This window comes from Pelophylax lessonae, assembly GCF_965119305.1.
Source record: "Pelophylax lessonae genome assembly, chromosome: 5".
In the NCBI taxonomy this organism is placed as follows: Eukaryota; Metazoa; Chordata; class Amphibia; order Anura; family Ranidae; genus Pelophylax; species Pelophylax lessonae.
The window spans coordinates 77,810,833-77,831,815 of NC_138772.1; the positions used below are offsets into that span (position 1 = coordinate 77,810,833).

The window sequence follows — 20,983 nt, forward strand, 5'->3', positions numbered from 1 at the left end:
CCCCCCCCCAACTCTCATAATTGAGAATAATTAGGAGTGGGTACCTATTTCTGACGGGTACCTGCACAGGCTCACCTAGGTAAAGATTGTGAAATTTTGGCACCCCTCCCCACCTGCAACCTCCTGGGAAATGTCACATGTCCCAGAAGAACTCGCACCATTAAGAAAGGGCAGCATGTCTCACACATGTACAATGGGAAGCCAGCTTTAAAATAAAATAATAAGAAGTCACAGCCGGCTTTCCACACGCAATATGGCGGTTCCCGGGACTCGAAGAATGGCGAACAACCAGCTCAGGTGATGACAGAGCTGGATCCATGGACATGTAAATGTCTGTATAATAAAAGTCAGCAGCTTCAGTATTTGTAGCTGCTGACTTTTATTTTATTTTTATCAACTGACTGGAGCTCCTTTTTAAGCTCATACATTTATTAGAATAATTTTTTTTGTCGGTCCTTTGAAGTTGTAGGACATTTTGTATAAAAAATGAAGTCACTTGATCCTGTATTGTATTCTTTTTTGGAGTAGGGCACTAAAATCACCCCTGAGCATTTGTAATAAGCATTTTTGTGCATCTTGCATGCGTTTCCTAATTGGAGATGAAAACTATAGTGCACTAAGGCTAAGGTCATACTTGCAAAAAATTCTAACGCTGACACTAATATTAACCAATGCGCCTATATCATATAAAAATGCACCCCAGAGGCTCTCCAAATTATTTTTTTTTTTGTAACAGGGAAGTGGTTTTTTTTTCCACCTAAAATTTTACGCTACAGGTGCGTTTATAGTGCGCTATCATAGACTTGAATAGAAGGAGTTCACAAACTCCTCCCAGACTCAGTAAGTAGCTTAATTTTTCCTGCACAGCAACGTGAAGCAATGCAAATGATACATGTTTTTAAAATGTGAGCCGCTCTGCAGTGTTGCCAACCTACTGGATTTAAATTTACTGACACAATACCCAAAATTTCCTGGCACAGCCAAGTTTTAACTGACATTTCCAAAAGTTACAAAATTACAGTTTTAAGTGCAAATTTTAGTATTTAGGCTACAAACTAGTACAATATGCAATTAGCAATGGGAATAAAGTAGATATTAAGGCAAAAAAACATATTTCTCATTATTATTCCAGTCCGAACAGCACTGACAGCCCCGCTCCCGACTTGCCTTGCTCCTGTCACTCTTCCATACTATTCATTGTAGATTACTGTGCTAGGCATTTCAGTAACAGCAAAAGTGCACCCCAAACTCACGTTTCTAATTCAGGGTAAACAGAGCCTTAAAGTGTATGTATACCCAAACTTTTTTTTTAGTTTTGCATAGAGTAGGTGTCTGGTAAAACCAAAATTGTTAGCACATAATGTATAAAAAAATTTAATCAAATTAAAAGAATTAAAACTTTTGCATAGTAATACATAGCAATAGGTGAAAACGATTCATTGTTTTGATTGTTCTAAACTGTAAAAGTGACAATTGATTGGTTGATGTTCATTATGGCACTTCACGATCGTCATAGTTCTTTGGGTTTTCTATGCCTGACTTAAGCTCTATCTATCTATCTATCTATCTATCTATCTATCTATCTATCTATCTATCTATCTATCTATCTATCTATCTATCTATCTATCTATCTATCTATCTATCTATCTATCTATCTATCTATCTATCTATCTATCTATCTATCTATCTATCTATCTATCTATCTATCTATCTATCTATCCTTGAAGTGAATATAAAAATAATGATATGGTAGGCTAACAGTCTCTCTTGATTGATATGAGTCTTTTGTCTGAAACAGGTTGTGATCTTATACTTTGAACCCAGCACATTCCGATGCATATTGCTCAGATGGGTTCGGCTTCTGGGCTATGCTACAGTCTATGGAACAGTAACACTCAAGCTGTACAGGTATACACCTTTTGTTCTTACTGTGTGTAATAATAAAATTAAGTGTAATGTGAAACATGATGTGCATTGATGTCCACGGGTATGAATTGTACTGAGCCAAGTTTTCTGCATATAGCCCCTTTCACACGGGCTTTCCCATCCGATCCATCTGTCAGTTTTTCAGGCGGATCTGATCGGATGCTCCATGCTGTCCTATGGAGCGGCGGATGTCAGCAGGGACATCTCCGCTGACACCCGCTGCTATCTGATCTGATCCTGTCTGTGAAATCTGGACGGATGGAAACCCTATTTTCCATTCATCGGATCGGATGGGATCAGATGATAACGGACAGGCGGTCCGTTCTCATCCGATCTCCCCATAGAGGAGAGCAGGTTCTGACAGCTCCATATCTGCACACAGAGCGGAGACGGAGCTGTCATACGCCTGCTCAGCAGGGATTGGCGGATCGATCCCCCGGTGAGCAGAACGGACTCCGTTGGGCGCACCACCCGTGGGAAAGGAGCCTAAATTTGCAATCTAAAGTGGCTGTTTTAAATCAAATAGCCTTTCCTTGCAATTGCAATTGCAAAATAACTTAGCTGAAGTCGAATACGTTTTCAGGTATACATGTCACACTAGTCAGCAGATCACATATCACGAGCACATCAAAACACAATGGTGTTGATTTGCTAAAAGCAAATAGATTGTTCACTTTGCAAATGAAGCTGCACTTTGCAAGGGAATTTTGCCCAGAGCTTAGTGAAAGAGGTGAAGCTCTGCTAACTTCCATCATACAATCATGTGCAAGCAAAAATGCTGTTTTTATTTATTTCTTTCATGTGATTGAGTGAAATTTCACCACAATCACTATGCTCTGGAGAAAATTACCCTGCAGTGCAATTTGGCTTGCAAAGTGAATAGCCTAGTTACCTTTAGTAACTCCAACCCCATTGTCTGTCCAACAAAGGTGTCCCTTCATGGCCCTGAAAACTATATTGCTGCTTCTGTTTGGGGCTTTACAATAAAGTCAGATTGAGGAAAATTTGGGTGTGCTGGTAATATGAAATATTTTATTTAATATTGCTGGTGCGTCTGTGTCATGATTACAGCACCCTTACTGCTGATCTCGCATCTCTAGTACCATAAAGTATGCAGCTGGGAATTCCAATATCTATAAATCCAGACAATTTGCACAGAACACTGTTAAATAGTGATGGGCTGAACACCCCCCGGTTTGGCTCGCACCAGAACATCTCGAACAGGGAAAAAGTTTTAGGGAACATGCAAACTCTATTAAAGTCTATGGGACATGAACATGAAAAATCCAAAGTCCTCACTTTAAAGGCTTATATGCAAGTTATTGCCATAAAAAGTGTATGGGGACCAGGGTACTTCCCTGGGGGACATGTATCAATGCAATAACATTTTTTTAAAACAATTATTTTTAAAGAAGCAGTGATTTTATTGATGCTTAATGTGAAACAATAAAAATGAAAAAATCCTTTAAATATCCTGCTTGGGGGGGGGGGGTCCCCTTAATGTGCCTTTAAAGTGACGCATTTGTAGGATGTATGTTGCCTGCTGCGGCAATACTGAGGTTTATAAAGAAAGAAATTTAATTTAAACTTGCTCCCAGCTGTAAAGTATTGCCAGCTCCTGGGAATACAGATAAAAAAAAAAAACGGTGTAGGGTCCCCCCCAACATCCATACCAGACCCTTATCCGAGCATGCAACCTGGCAGGCCAGGAAAGGGGGGGGGGACGAGCGAGCGCTCCCCCCTCCTGACCCATACCAGACAACATGCCCTCAACATGGGGGTGGGTGCTTTGGGGACAAGGGCCTCTTTCCGACAACCCTGGGTTGTGGTTGTCGGGGTCTGCGGGCAGGGGGCTTATCAGAATCTGCAAGAGCGCAGTGCATTAGGGGCACACGCTCCCCTCACAGCACCACTTACACAAACCGACGTACCCCTACGTCGATTCGCGCAGCCGAGCCAGCCTGCCGCAGTAAAACTGCGGCGGGCATTTAGCTAGTGGTTAAAATGACTTATTTTTTATTGTAAACAGCATCATAAAACCTTACAAAATTTTCAAATAATTATGGAATGTACAAAAACACTATTGCGCACTACATGTTCCAAGCATGGTGTGATCCCCTATATAGGTGTACACCGCACACATGAGGTTATGCATATAACTGGATGTAGACCATTTTATTCCAATTCCTCCAGGTGCTGGGGTTCCACTTTACCATCATAAATAGCTCTACATGTTTCGCAACCTAGTCGCTTCTTCAGAAATCTATAGTGTGTCTATTCATACATTCTTTAATCACTTGCCGTCTGAGTACCGTAGTACTACTGCGGCAAAGTGGCTCGTTATCGTCTGACGACGTAGTACTACGTCGTCAGACACTCCCTTTTCTCGGCGGCGCACGCGCGCCGCCGGAGGCTCGCTCCCGTTGTATTCAGTCACAGCGGGAGTCGGGCCAGGGGAGGAGCAGCGGCGATCGCCGCTGCTCTTCCCCGATCATCGGGCATCTAGTGTGGAGATCCGCCTGCTTGTGTAAACACAAGCGGGCGGATCTCCCAAGTGACAGGCAGGGTCAGATTTTAGGGTTCAGCATAGCTGAACCTTGGATCTGTCCTTGTGTCACACAGTCACCTCCCCCCACACACGTCAGAAAGCACCAGGCATACATTAACCCCTCCCTCTCCAATAAAATTAACCCCTTCCCTGCCAGTGTCATTTTTACAGTAACAGTGCATATATATAGCACTGATTACTGCAGTAATGTCACTGGTACCCCCAAAAGCATCAAAAATGTCAGTCAAGGGTCCGATCTGTCCGCCGCAATGTCGCAGTCCCGCAAAAAAAATCGCAGATCGCCGCCATTACGCGTTAAAAAAAAAACACCAAAAATGACAGAAATCTTTCCCTTTGTAAAAGCAATAACTTTTGCGCAAACCAATCAAAATACGCTTATTGTGAATTTTTTTACCAAACATAGGTAGCAGAAAACAAATTGGCCAAAAATTTAAAAAAATTTAGATTTTTACATTTTTTTGGGGGGAATTTCATGTAAAAAATGTGAAAAATATTTTGTTTTTTCAAAATTTACGCTCTTTTTTTGTTTATAGCGCAAAAAGTAAAAATCGCAGAGGTGATCAAATACCACCAAAAGAAAGCTCTGTTTGTGGGAAAAAAAGGACATAAATTTCGTTTGGGTATGGCGTCGCACGACCGCGCAATTGTCAGTTAAAGTCGCACAGCGCTGAATCGCAAAAAGTGGCCCAGACGTAAGACAGCAAAATCCTCTAGTGGTAAAGTGGTTAAATACACAGTTATTTACATACACATAACTCATACTGTAGCTCCTATATTTCTAATAGTTCAACACTTACTAGTATTAAAAACACCAATATAATTCTATGCTGCTCACTCTCGGGGTCAGAGGGGAAACCCATGACAGGCCGTGGCACTAGTGCCTGTGTGGGTGCGGGGGTGCATTCATTTGCCAGAGGAACGATATGGGACATAATAAGGTATATATTTTTTTACATTATGGATAATAATGTCATACAGATAGTTACTTACAATGTGTTACTCTGTGGTTCCTAACTGCTATACATGTATATTTCTCCCGCGTTTTGTCCTTTTAACCACTTTACTACCAGGCACTTTCACCCCCATCCTGCCCTAGCCAATTTTCAGCTTTCAGCACTGTCACACTTTGAATGACAATCACGTGGTCAAACTCAATTTTTACCATTTTTATTATATATATTATTTATTCTTTTTAGATAGATAGAGCTTTATTTTGGTGGTTTTTATTCACCTCTGGGTTTTTAATTTTTAGATAAACAAATGAAAAAAGAACAAAAATTAGGAGAAAAAAAAAAGTTTTTCTTTGTTTATTATAACATTTTGTAAATAAGTAAGTTTTCTCCTTCACTAATTGGCACTGATGAGGTGGCACTGATGAGGTGGCACTGATAAAGAGGCACTAATATGCAGCACTGATGGGCACTGATAGGTGGCACTGATAGTCGGCACTGATGGGCATTGATATGTGGCACTAATATGCAGCACTGATACGTGGCACGGATGGCCACTGATAGGTGACACTGATGGCAGCACTGATGTGCACTCATAGGCGGCACTGATGGGCACTCACTGGCATTACTGATTGCCACTGATTGGCATTGCAAATGGGCACTGATTGGCATCACTAATGGGCACTGATTGGCATTGCTGATGGGCACTGATTTCCATCACTGGTGGGCATCACTTTTTGGCATCACAGATGGGCACTGGTGGGCATCGCTTAGGGGGCTGCACTGATAATCACTACACTGATTATCAGTGCAGACCCCCCCTGTCAGGAGAGCCGCTTATCGGCTCTCCTCTATTCACGCTGTGTCAGCTGTAAATGGACGCAGCTGATCACATGGTAAAGAGCCTACGTCGTAAGCTCTTTACCATAATCAGGGATGCGGTGTGTCGGAGCGAAACACCGCACCAAGGATCGGCGCGCAGAACCCCCTCCTCGCCTGGGGGCGCGCACTGGCGGCAAATCCTGAAGGATGTAATATGAAGCCCGATCAGAATAGCTGATCCTCCGCCCAGCCATCATTTTGCTATTGGCAGGGCGGGAAGAAGTTAAAGACCCTGCAAGTACAGAGAAATACCTGATGATCTGCCAAAAACTTTTCTTGTAATTCACCCAGCATTTTGTGGACTGAATATTGTCAGCCCTGTCCAGTTTTCTCTTGCTGTACTACTCAGACCCACCTAATCTATGATCTCCACAATATAACTGCTAATCATTCTGTAGTTTCAAGATAAGGCCTAAGAGGGCTAATTACTTTCCTTGAGAAAACACAGGAAGTATGCGCTGGATACAGGACAGCTCTGAATTTCTGATATGACCAACTGGTATATTTGGAAGACCAAAAGGGAGCAAATAAAAATAAATTTGTTGGAGTTTACATGTTTTTAGGTTGTACTGTATTTGTAGTCCTGTGCAAAGGTGGCCATCATGGCTCCCTTCATAGCTACAGTGGAGTGAGAGAGTGTAGCCACAGTTAGTTGTTTGAAGGATTGTCATGTTAAAATAAAGAAAAAAAAAGAAAACAAATGCAGCCACCACATCTAAGGACTTGTTTATGATACTATATATATATATATATATATATATATATATACAGTACTCAGCATAAATTAGTACACCTGTTTTGAAAAGCAAGATTTTATTTAATATCTCAATGAACACAAGAACAATTTCCAAAATTTTGACAAAACCGAGTCTTAAAGAACATTTGTTTAGCTCATTACGTGAAAGAAAGGTTAGTAATTTAACAAAGATTGCAAAATCTTCACTTTTTACTCAAATTAGTTGATGCAAAAAAGGAATACACCCCACAACAAAAAACTACTACATCTAGTATTTTGTATGACCTCCATGGTTTGTATATTTTTGCAACATGGTCTTGAATGAATTTGTTAGGAAAAATACTTTTTTATGTGTGCAAATTAACAAATCTTTTGTAGTTTAGTTTCCCATAGAAAATGTTGATTCTGAAAGGAAAGTAAAGGTTTTCTGACAAATCTGTTGGGGTGTACTCATATATACTGGTATATATATAAACTGGAGATTGGATAAAAACCTACAATTTCCTAAATTGCAAGGTCACTGTCCCATCCTATTTGAAATTATCTAAACAGGAGTAAAAGAGCAGTTTTGTTAAGCATATTTCATGAGTTACATATATTTTGAAGCACAGAATAAAAAAAACTTCAATGAGATTTGAAAAAGAACATTGATCAAAATTAGAGAACACTTTCAGATACCTGCCAGTTATTGGTGTTAATCTGGCACCTTGTGCTAATTTCTTAAATTATCTGACAAACCCTGTTTACCTGGCAGCCTAACTTTTCAGTTTTCACTGACTTTGCAAGATGGTGAGCCGTTCTAAAGTGACTGAAACCCTCTGGCAGCAGGTTGTCCAGATGAAGGCCAAAGGGGTGACCCTTCCAGCCATAGCAAGAGAAGTTTGTCGTTCCAAATCTGTGATTTCTAGAATATTGCATCATTACAATGTCGTTCCAAATCTGTGATTTCTAGAATATTGCATCATTACAATGTCGTTCCAAATCCGTGATTTCTAGAATATTGCATCATTACAACGTCAAAAACTCATTCCCCCAAGAAGGCTGGTCATCCATAAAAAAACAAATGCAAGAGAGGACAGGATAATGCAGAGAATCTCAATGGGCAATAAGTTTAACACTGCAGCTGCGATTGCTCACCAGTAAGGATCTGTCTCATTATACAGTGTCTCCCTGTTTAAGAGAATTTGGACTGAAATCCCACTCTGCAGTGACCAAACCTCTCATTAGCAGAAAGAATCAAAAGGCTACACTAACCTTTGCTGAGGAGCATGTTGTGTGGACAGAGGAGAACTAGTTCAAAGTTCACTTTAGTGATGAAAGCAAGTTTAATTTATTTGGGTCAGATCGGAAACATTATTTTCGTCGTCCAATTGTGGAAAGACTGAACCCAAAGTGTGTAAAGAAGTCAGTAAAAGGGTCAGGGGGAAGCGTCATGGTTTGGGGGATGTTTTCTGCGGCAGGAGTTGGGCCTCTTGTATAGCTACATGGCAGAGTGAATCCAAAAGTTTATCAGAACCTTCTTCGACAACATGCAGTTCCTTCCCTGCATTCATCGTCCAATCAGCCAGCAATTTACATGTACAACAATGCCCCCTTTTAAACAGAAAAATGGGTAAAGCAGCTCCTTAAAGCTGAAAACATTAAAATGATGAAATGACCAACCCAGAATCCTGATCAAAAACCAATAGAAAACTTCTGGAAAATTGTTGGTGACAAAGTTATGGCCAAGAAACTCACTACGGTCACCCAACTGTGGAAGAGACTGGAAGAAGAGTGGAACAAAATCACACGAGAGCAGTGTGAGAGACTAGTGAGGTCCTGTGGCCGCAGATGTGCTGAAGTCATTCAAAGCAAGGTCCCCCACGCTTCCTACTAATTGTTGATTGTTGTAACCCTCAGAAATTTCAGTTGTAATCTTGCTCTGTGCCACAGTCATTGCTGTTCTCTAATTTTGATCATTGTGTTTTCTACAAAATAAAGTTTTTTTTGTTGAAGTGCCTTGGTTATTTTGAAAAACTCTGTTCTATTAGCATGGTATAGCCACAACAAAAATCCCATCAAATGTTGAGCATTGAAGATGACAATGCGGATTTTGCTGTCTTACGTCCAGGCCACTTTTTGCGATTCGGCGCTGTGCGACTTTAACTGACAATTGCGCGGTCGTGCGACGCTGTACCCAAACAAAATTTACGTCCTTTTTTCCCACAAACAGAGCTTTCTTTTGGTGGTATTTGATCACCTGTGCGTAAATTTTGAAAAAATAACAATATTTTTCACGTTTTTTTATATGAAATTCCCCCCAAAAAAATGTAAAAATCTAAATTTTTTTACATTTTTGGCCAATTTGTTTTCTGCTACATATTTTTGGTAATCACAATAAGTGTACTTTGATTGGTTTGCGCAAAAGTTATTGCGTTTACTAACTAAGGGAAAGATTTCTGTCATTTTTGGTGTTTTTTTTTTTAACGAGTAATGGCGGCGATCTGCGATTTTTTTAGCGGGACTTCGACATTGGGGCGGACAGATCGGACCCTTGACTGACATTTTTGAAACTTTTGGGGGTACCAGTGACATTACTACAGTAATCAGTGCTATAAATATGCACTGTTACTGTAAAAATGACACTGGCAGGGAAGGGGTTAATTTTATTGGAGAGGGTGGGGTTCATGAATGCCTGGTGCTTACTAACATGTGTGGGGGGAGGTGACTGAGTGACACAGGGACAGATCGCATGTTCAGCTATGCTGAACCCTGCAATCTGACCCTGCCTGTCACTTTGGAGATCCGCCCGCTTTGTTTACACAAGCGGGCGGATCTCCACACTCGATTCCCCGACTATCGGGGAAGAGCAGCGGCGATTGCCGCTGCTCCTTCCCTGGCCCTCAGTCACAGCGGGAGCGAGCCTCTGGCGGCACGCGCGCGCCGCCCACAAGGGGAGGAGTCCAGCGACATATTAGTACGTCGCTGGACGATAACAAGCCACATTGCTGCAGTAGCAGCAATGTGAGCAGATGGCAAGTGGTTAATTGTTCTCTAATTTTGATCTCTATTGTATATTAATCACATTTGTATATAACATTTTATTCTTTAAATACCCTGCCAAGGGCTCAAGAGTCTTAAATAGAATTAAAGCTAAAGCTGAACTTCAGATAAATACATTCAGCTATGTATATAGGTGGATTATAGAGGGTATATAAAATTAGAGCTGTTTAACCTGCCAAAGGATTTATATTTCTGTCCATCTAATACTGAAATATGCAAACCTCCTCCCCTACAGTGCAGCCCAATCTAGCAGGCGATGGTACCTTATCTTTTTTTAACTAAACGGTGAAAGGAGAAGCAGCAAACTGAGCTAAAGTCTCTCTTTTGCTGCTGTCTTCTATTTTCAGCATGCTTCTTAAAGAGGAAGTAAACCCTCCTCTGCAAGTTGTACCTATAGGTGATCCTATGATAAGGCTTACCTATAGATACTGTAAATATCTCCTAAACATGTACCGTTTAGGGGATATTTACCTTACATGCAGCCAGTGACGTCACTGATGCATGCGCTCTGAAGGAACGGCTGCGCGGCTCCGGCCAATCAGATGGCCGGATGCCGTGATTCCGGAAGACGGGCGACTGAACATGTCGCCCGTCATAGAGGTAAGCGGGTGGCATGGCGGGGGCTCGTCCTAAGGACGCATACTAGCTCATTATGTGTTTCTCTTTCAGGGTGAGAAAAAAAATTGGGTTTACATCCTCTTTAAGCTGGATACACACTATGCAATTTTCTTTAGATTTTTTTCCTTTAGACTTACCAAAACCATATAATATGAGGTCAGACCTAAACACTTTCAATTTGTATGTAATCAGGCAGGCCCTTGCACTACATAGTTGAAGGTAAATCTAAAGGAAATCTACCAACAAAAGTTGTATAATGTGTATCCAGCTCACCTTATTGGCTGGTTGTGCTGCTCCCCCTACCCCCCAGCTCTGCTGTAGAGTAGACTACAAGAGGCTGATACCAAGTACAATGCAGGCACTTATACTGCTTGCATATATACAGCTTATACATTTAATGATGTATTAATAATTCCAGAGCTTCATTCATTTGTGCCTTTTATATTTGCCTGGAGAAGAGCTTTAAATGACACTTTATTGTCAAAAAAAATGATTGCTAAAATTACCTTGTCTGTAATGTAATCATCATTATGGACATTTTAGAACACACCATCTCTACCATTCAATTTAATCCGACATGAGTAGTAATCCAATGTTAATGGTAAGTTGTATGCGCTACGACTTCTTTTGCATTCATCGTTGCATGAAAATAAATTTTCATGGCAAAGATGAATCATGCAAATACTTAAAAGAGGTCCCATGTGAAACATTTTCTGCGTGGAACTGCTTCATTTATCAATCTTTAGTGAAGCAAGCCCTATAAAGTCTATAAAGACTATGAACGGCTAACATGACTAACCAATGAAGAAAATGTTTATGTAATTATTTTCTAATGCTAAATAACATTGGACAGGTTTATTGAAATAGATACAGTAGTCATTAACATGGAAGATTTTATACTTTACAAATCTGCAAAACAGATATTTTAGGCTATTGGTGAGACTAAATCACTTATTAAATTTCATCATAAGACGTTCCAGCAAAATGATAAAGCTATCTATATATAGTCTGTGTATGTGGGAATAAAGTAAATCAATATCCCATTGCAAGTCACTTCTGGGAAATCAGCGCAATGTGTCATATTGGTGTAATAATGCTTCAGTAGATGAAAGTAAAATAGCCTTTTATTAAAATTACCTTTACTGCAAAGGGATAATCTACACTAACTGATTACTAGATTCTTCTAGTAGGTAGCTGGAGACTTTTAGGTAACGGCATTGTGACTGTAAAACTTCTTTTTTATTAAGGGGTCTCATGAATAAATGGTTCAGCTACAAAAACTTTCTGTATTTCTCTCCAGCAACCAATCCACCTGTTTCTCTTACTAGGGCAAGTTAGAACATATAAAGATGGTACTGACTGGTTGCTGGTAGAAGAACACAGACTGCTGACCCAAATACTGGGCCCTCCTCTTAAATAGTAAGAAATGTAAATGGCTACATTACACTTTTACAAAAACAACTGTGGATAAAAGTTTAAAAATTCTTACCCCGTGCTTCTGCCTGTGGTGCCTAGGTGAAGGTGACTTCACAATAATTTTGGTGAGATTTTGGGAATGCTGAGAATCCTAAAACTTACATTACACTAAAGATAGATACACACTATACAATTGTCTTTAGATTTTTTCCTTTAGACTTACCAAAACCATATAATATGAGGTCAAATCTAAACACTTTCAATTTGTATGCAATCAGGCAGGCCCTTGCACTACATAGTTGAAGGTAAATCTAAAGGAAATCTATCAAGTGCTGAGAATCCTAAAACTTACATTACACTAAAGATAGATACACACTATACAATTGTCTTTAGATTTTTTCCTTTAGACTTACCAAAACCATATAATATGAGGTCAAATCTAAACACTTTCAATTTGTATGCAATCAGGCATTCCCTTGCACTACATAGTTGAAGGTAAATCTAAAGGAAATCTATCAAAAAGTTGTATAGTGTGTAATCCAGCCTAAAGCATCTTCTTGAGGGATTTGGGATATCCATTGTTCCTGGGTCCATATCAGTAGAATTGTGATGTTACCCTTGCCTAGATGGAAGCCGAGTGTAAGGTAAGTATGTTTTAAAAAAAAAATTCAGGTTTTTTGTTTTTTCTACTAAAGGTGTCATGCAACAATTTTACATCATTGGGCTATTTGATATGTGGACAAATCAATTCAGTACAAGATCAAAAAAAGTTCAAAATGTCAATACATTAGGCAATATTACAACATTATAAAAGTTATGTGGTGAGTCACGCGCTGTCTGAGGAAATGTGCAGTTAAAACGGACCTATTCCAGATGCTGCATGTATCAGTACTGAAAACCATGCAGTATAAGGCTCATAAAAAGGGGTGGGGGATACTGCGCTTCTGGGAAGTGTTATGACTAGTCTTTCAATAAATACTTGATAAAATTCAGATGTGCAATACACAAATTGTGAAATAAGGTGTAAAAAAAAAATATATAAATAAGATCCCTCTACAAGTGGGGAAAATTTAAAATAATAGTGGTTCAATCAAGTGTATTGGTGTAAACAATCCATGAATAGATAATGAAACTAAGTGCTATAATTTACATATAAAAACATCAAATGTAAAGTAGATTGGTGTAATTCGGAATTTAAATAAATAATGAAATATAAAATACCATTCTAATCTCTAAAAAACCATAGATACATCAAGTGACAGGTAAAAGTGCTCAGTGCATACAACAAATTGTGCATAAGTTCACTCAGTTCATTATAAGCAATGTTCCAAGTGACCAGAGGATTTCACAAATTAAAAATCAAAAAATAGTCCAATGGTGTATCCGAATAAGGAAATCCTAAAGGTGTTGACCCTCCACCTAACACCGTGCCTAAATAGTGGGGTGCTTCTTCATATACCCCTCTGGGTGTGCTAGTCGCTCACCTCAAACTCTCAGAACATGCGCCTTGTCAGAAATCCACGGGGCTCCTTTCCACTCCTACTCAGTTATCCAATGGGTAATGGTGTATAGACTGCCTAGGATGGATCAGCTTCCTATCCTTTCCAAGTGCCAAGCGAATCTCAAAATCAGAAAGGCTCAAAATAGTGCAATATTGTCATAAACATTAGACTTTATTTCCACATAGACTAAAAAGACTCACATTTGCCGATAAAACATTGCGCATTCAGTGAGATAATCGGGTAAGATCGCGGTCCTCACTTCCGCGTGTATGCGTTACTTCCGGTTTAGCGTCCCTACGTGTTACGCCACTTCCGCTCACGTGGCTTCTTCAGGGGAAGCTGATCCATCCTAAGCAGTCTATACACCTTTACCCATTGGATAACTGAGTAGGAGTGGAAAGGAGCCCCGTGGATTTCTGACAAGGCGCATGTTCTGAGAGTTTGAGGTGAGCGGCTAGCACACCCAGAGGGGTATATGAAGAAGCACCCCACTATTTAGGCACGGTGTTAGGTGGAGGGTCAACACCTTTAGGATTTCCTTATTCGGATACACCATTGGACTATTTTTGGATTTTTAATTTGTGAAATCCTCTGGTCACTTGGAACATTGCTTATAATGAACTGAGTGAACTTATGCACAATTTGTTGTATGCACTGAGCACTTTTACCTGTCACTTGATGTATTTATGTTTTTTTAGAGATTAGAATGGTATTTTATATTTCATTATTTATTTAAATTACGAATTACACCAATCTGCTTTACATTTGATGTTTTTATATGTAAATTATAGCACTTAGTTTCATTATCTATTCATGGATTGTTTACACCAATACACTTGATTGAACCACTATTATTTTAAATTTTCCCCACTTGTAGAGGGATCTTATTTATATATATTTTTTTACACCTTTTTCACAATTTGTGTATTGCACATCTGAATTTTATCAAGTATTTATTGAAAGACTAGTCATAACACTTCCCAGAAGCGCAGTATCCCCCACTACTTTTTATCAATATTACAACATTATTCACGTTGTAAAGCACTGTGCAAACTGCGCTATAAAAATCCTGTATAAGAATTAAGAATAATTCGGCTCGCCGGTATTAAATTTAAAAGTCCTTTTTATTTTATTTGACTTTATTTATATTTTTCCACATTTACATGTTTAATATGTGGACTAAAGAGTCTAGCAAAAGTGACAGTTGGGAACAAACTATTGTACTGCCATTAGTGTAATGGCAACCTTACATCTGTGGGTGTTTTTGTGCATAGGACACAGAGACAAGGCTAAACCACCCAACTATAAATGAAAACATTGGAGCTGGGGTGCAGAAAAATGGCAGCAGGTGCTCTGGACTTTTGAGCTAAAATTTGAAAGATTTGGCTGTAGCAAAAGGCAGTTTGCAAAGAGCTGGGGAGCAGTACAATAATGAGTGTCTGCAAGCAACAGAGAAGCATGGTGGAGGTTCCTTGCAAGTTTTATTTCTGTAAATGGAGTTGGAGATTTGGTAAGGATCAATGGTGTCCTCAATACTGACAAATACAGGCAGATACTTATCCATCAAGCCATCCCCTCAGGGAGATGTGCAATTGGCCACCAATTTATTCTGCATCAGGGCATTGACCCCAAACATACAGCCAGTAGCGTTAGGAGCTATCTTTAGTATAAAGAAAAACAAGGTGTCCTGGAGATGATGGTTTGGCCCTCACAGAGCCCTGATCTTAACATCATCAAGTCTGTCTTGGATTACATGAAGTGACAGAAGGATTTGAGGCAGCCTACATCTACAGAAGATTGTTGGCTAGTTCTCCAAGATGTTTGAAACAAACCTACCTCCCGAGTTACTTCAAAAACTGTGTGCAAGTCAGTGGCGGCTGGTGCTCAAAATTTTTGGGGGGGCGCAAAAACAAAAATGTAATAGGTATTGCTTCGCGGCAAAAAACGAGGTAAAAAAATTGCATGACTTTGAGGTCATGGTACAGGCATGGCACATGTGATGGTATAGGCATGGCACAGATGGTACAGGCATGGCACAGGTGATGGAATAGGCATGGCACAGATGGTATAGGCATTGAACAGGTGGTAGAATAGGCATGGCACAGGTGATGGTATAGGCATGGCACAGGTGATGGTATAGGCATGGCACAGGTGATGGTATAGGCATGGCGCAGGTGATGGAATAGGCATTGCACAGGTGATGGTACAGGCATGGCACAGGTGATGGAATAGGCATGGCACAGATGGTATAGGCATGGCACAGGTGATGGAATAGGCATGGCACAGATGGTACAGGCATGGCACAGGTGATGGTACAGGCATGGCACAGGTGATGAAATAGGCATTGCACAGGTGATGGTACAGGCATTGCACAGGTGATGGTACAGGCATGGCACAGGTGATGGAATAGGCATGGCACAGATGGTATAGGCATGGCACAGGTGATGGAATAGGCATGGCACAGATGGTACAGGCATGGCACAGGTGATGGTACAGGCATGGCACAGGTGATGGTATAGGCATGGCACAGGTGATGGTATAGGCATGGCGCAGGTGATGGAATAGGCATTGCACAGGTGATGGTACAGGCATGGCACAGGTGATGGAATAGGCATGGCACAGATGGTATAGGCATGGCACAGGTGATGGAATAGGCATGGCACAGATGGTACAGGCATGGCACAGGTGATGGTACAGGCATGGCACAGGTGATGAAATAGGCATTGCACAGGTGATGGTACAGGCATTGCACAGGTGATGGTACAGGCATGGCACAGGTGATGGAATAGGCATGGCACAGATGGTATAGGCATGGCACAGGTGATGGAATAGGCATGGCACAGATGGTACAGGCATGGCACAGGTGATGGTACAGGCATGGCACAGGTGATGGTACAGGCAGGGCACAGATGGTACAGGCATGGCACAGGTGATGGAATAGGCATGGCACAGATGGTATAGGCATGGCACAGGTGATGGAATAGGCATGGCACAGATGGTACAGGCATGGCACAGGTGGTGGAATAGGCATGGCACAGATGGTACAGGCATGGCGCAGGTGGTGGAATAGGCATGGCACAGGCATGGCGCAGGTGGTGGAATAGGCATGGCACAGATGGTATAGGCATGGCACAGGTGATGGAATAGGCATGGCACAGATGGTACAGGCATGGCACAGGTGGTGGAATAGGCATGGCACAGATGGTACAGGCATGGCGCAGGTGATGGAATAGGCATGGAACAGATGGTACAGGCATGGCACAGGTGATGGAATAGGCATGGCACAGGTGATGGTAAGGTCATGGCACAGGTGGTGGAATAGGCATGGCACAGATGGTACAGGCATGGCGCAGGTGATGGAATAGGCATGGAACAGATGGTACAGGCATGGCACAGGTGATGGAATAGGCATGGCACAGGTGATGGTAAGGTCATGGCACAGGTGGTGGAATTGGCATGGCACAGATGGTACAGGCATGGCGCAGGTGATGGAATAGGCATGGCACAGGTGATGGAATAGGCATGGCACAGGTGATGGTAAGGTCATGGCACAGGTGGTGGAATAGGCATGACACAGGTGATGGAATAGGCATGGCACAGGTGATGGTAAGGTCATGGCACAGGTGGTGGAATAGGCATGGCACAGATGGTACAGGCATGGCGCAGGTGATGGAATAGGCATGGCACAGGTGATGGTAAGGTCATGGCACAGGTGGTGGAATAGGCATGGCGCAGGTGGTGGAATAGGCATGGCGCAGATGGTACAGGCATGGCACAGGTGATGGTAAGGTCATGGCACAGGTGGTGGAATAGGCATGGCACAGATGGTACAGGCATGGGGCAGGTGATGGAATAGGCATGGCACAGGTGATGGTAAGGCCATGGCACAGGTGGTGGAATAGGCATGGCGCAGGTGGTGGAATAGGCATGGCACAGATGGTACAGGCATGGCACAGGTGATGGTAAGGTCATGGCACAGGTGGTGGAATAGGCATGGCACAGATGGTACAGGCATGGCGCAGGTGGTGGAATAGGCATGGCACAGGTGATGGAATAGGCATGGCACAGATGGTACAGGCATGGCGCAGGTGGTGGAATAGGCATGGCACAGATGATGGAATAGGCATGGCACAGATGGTACAGGCATGGCGCAGGTGGTGGAATAGGCATGGCACAGGCATGGCGCAGGTGGTGGAATAGGCATGGCACAGATGGTTCAGGCATGGCACAGGTGGTGGAATAGGCATGCCGCAGATGGTACAGGCATGGTGCAGGTGATGGAATAGGCATGGCACAGATGTTACAGGCATGGCACAGGTGATGGAATAGGCATGGCACAGGTGATGGTAAGGTCATGGCACAGGTGGTGGAATAGGCATGGCACAGATGGTACAGGCATGGCGCAGGTGATTGAATAGGCATGGCACAGGTGATGGAATAGGCATGGCACAGGTGATGGAATAGGCATGCCGCAGATGGTACAGGCATGGCGCAGGTGATGGAATAGGCATGGCACAGATGGTAAGGTCATGGCACAGGTGATGGTAAGGTCATGGCACAGGTGGTGGAATAGGCATGGCACAGATGGTACAGGCATGGCGCAGGTGGTGGAATAGGCATGGCACAGGCATGGCACAGGTGATGTAATAGGCATGGCACAGATGGTACAGGCATGGCGCAGGTGGTGGAATAGGCATGGCACAGGCATGGCGCAGGTGGTGGAATAGGCATGGCACAGATGGTACAGGCATGGCACAGGTGGTGGAATAGGCATGGCACAGGCTTGGCACAGGTGATGGAATAGGCATGGCACAGATGGTACAGGCATGGCGCAGGTGGTGGAATAGGCATGGCACAGGCATGGCGCACGTGGTGGAATAGGCATGGCACAGGCATGGCGCTGGTGGTGGAATGGGCATGGCACAGGCATGGCGCAGGTGGTGGAATAGGCATGGCACAGATGGTACAGGCATGGCACAGGTGGTGATATAGGCATGGCACAGATGGTACAGGCATGGCACAGGTGATGGTAAGGTCATGGCACAGGTGGTGGTAAGGTCATGGCACAGGTGGTGGTAAGGTCATGGCACAGGTGATGGAATAGGCATGGCACAGATGGCACAGGCATGGCGCAGGTGGTGGAATAGGCATGGCACAGGCATGGCGCAGGTGGTGGAATAGGCATGGCACAGGCATGGCGCAGGTGGTGGAATAGGCATGGCACAGGCATGGCGCAGGTGGTGGAATAGGCATGGCACAGATGGTACAGGCATGGCACAGGTGATGGTAAGGTCATGGCACAGGTGATGGTAAGGTCATGGCACAGGTGGTGGAATAGGCATGGCACAGATGGTACAGGCATGGCGCAGGTGGTGGAATAGGCATGGCACAGGCATGGCGCAGGTGGTGGAATAGGCATGGCACAGGCATGGCGCTGGTGGAATGGGCATGGCACAGGCATGGCGCAGGTGGTGGAATAGGCATGGCACAGATGGTACAGGCATGGCACAGGTGGTGGAATAGGCATGGCACAGATGGTACAGGCATGGCACAGGTGATGGTAAGGTCATGGCACAGGTGGTGGTAAGGTCATGGCACAGGTGGTGGTAAGGTCATGGCACAGGTGGTGGAATAGGCATGGCACAGATGGTACAGGCATGGCGCAGGTGGTGGAATAGGCATGGCACAGGCATGGCGCAGGTGGTGGAATAGGCATGGCACAGGCATGGCGCTGGTGGTGGAATGGGCATGGCACAGGCATGGCGCAGGTGGTGGAATAGGCATGGCACAGATGGTACAGGCATGGCACAGGTGGTGGAATAGGCATGGCACAGATGGTACAGGCATGGCGCAGGTGATGGTAAGGTCATGGCACAGGTGGTGGTAAGGTCATGGCACAGGTGGTGGAATAGGCATGGCACAGATGGCACAGGCATGGCGCAGGTGGTGGAATAGGCATGGCACAGGCATGGCACAGGTGGTGGAATAGGCATGGCACAGATGGTACAGGCATGGCACAGGTGATGGTAAGGTCATGGCACAGGTGATGGTAAGGTCATGGCACAGGTGGTGGAATAGGCATGGCACAGATGGTACAGGCATGGCGCAGGTGGTGGAATAGGCATGGCACAGGCATGGCGCAGGTGGTGGAATAGGCATGGCACAGGCATGGCGCTGGTGGTGGAATGGGCATGGCACAGGCATGGCGCAGGTGGTGGAATAGGCATGGCACAGATGGTACAGGCATGGCACAGGTGGTGAAATAGGCATGGCACAGATGGTACAGGCATGGCACAGGTGATGGTAAGGTCATGGCACAGGTGGTGGTAAGGTCATGGCACAGGTGGTGGAATAGGCATGGCACAGATGGTACAGGCATGGCGCAGGTGGTGGAATAGGCATGGCACAGGCATGACGCAGGTGGTGAAATAGGCATGGCACAGGCATGGCGCAGGTGGTGGAATAGGCATGGCACAGATGGTACAGGCATGGCACAGGTGATGGTAAGGTCATGGCACAGGTGATGGTAAGGTCATGGCACAGGTGGTGGAATAGGCATGGCACAGATGGTACAGGCATGGCGCAGGTGGTGGAATAGGCATGGCACAGGCATGGCGCAGGTGGTGGAATAGGCATGGCACAGGCATGGCGCTGGTGGTGGAATAGGCATGGCACAGGCATGGCGCAGGTGGTGGAATAGGCATGGCACAGATGGTACAGGCATGGCACAGGTGGTGGAATAGGCATGGCACAGATGGTACAGGCATGGCACAGGTGATGGTAAGGTCATGGCACAGGTGGTGGTAAGGTCATGGCACAGGTGGTGGTAAGGTCATGGCACAGGTGGTGGAATAGGCATGGCACAGATGGTACAGGCATGGCGCAGGTGGTGGAATAGGCATGGCACAGGCATGGCGCAGGTGGTGGAATAGGCATGGCACAGGCATGGTGCTGGTGGTGGAATGGGCATGGCACAGGCATGGCGCAGGTGGTGGAATAGGCATGGCACAGATGGTACAGGCATGGCACAGGTGGTGGAATAGGCATGGCACAGATGGTACAGGCATGGCGCAGGTGATGGTAAGGTCATGGCACAGGTGGTGGTAAGGTCATGGCACAGGTGGTGGAATAGGCATGGCACAGATGGCACAGGCATGGCGCAGGTGGTGGAATAGGCATGGCACAGGCATGGCGCAGGTGGTGGAATAGGCATGGCACAGGCATGGCGCAGGTGGTGGAATAGGCATGGCACAGGCATGGCGCAGGTGGTGGAATAGGCATGGCACAGATGGTACAGGCATGGCGCAGGTGGTGGAATAGGCATGGCACAGGCATGGCGCAG

General features: G+C 44.0%; 1 protein-coding gene across 1 annotated transcript in view; it reads left to right on the plus strand.

Moving 5' to 3' along the window:
* The window catches only part of GPR158 (G protein-coupled receptor 158), a 379,140-nt gene that overhangs the window by 327,106 nt on the left and 31,051 nt on the right, over positions 1–20,983 (plus strand). The window contains exon 6 of the mRNA XM_082258122.1: positions 1,799–1,908. Coding sequence (XP_082114248.1) covers positions 1,799–1,908 — 110 coding nt within the window. The remainder of the gene's footprint in view (positions 1–1,798; positions 1,909–20,983) is intronic.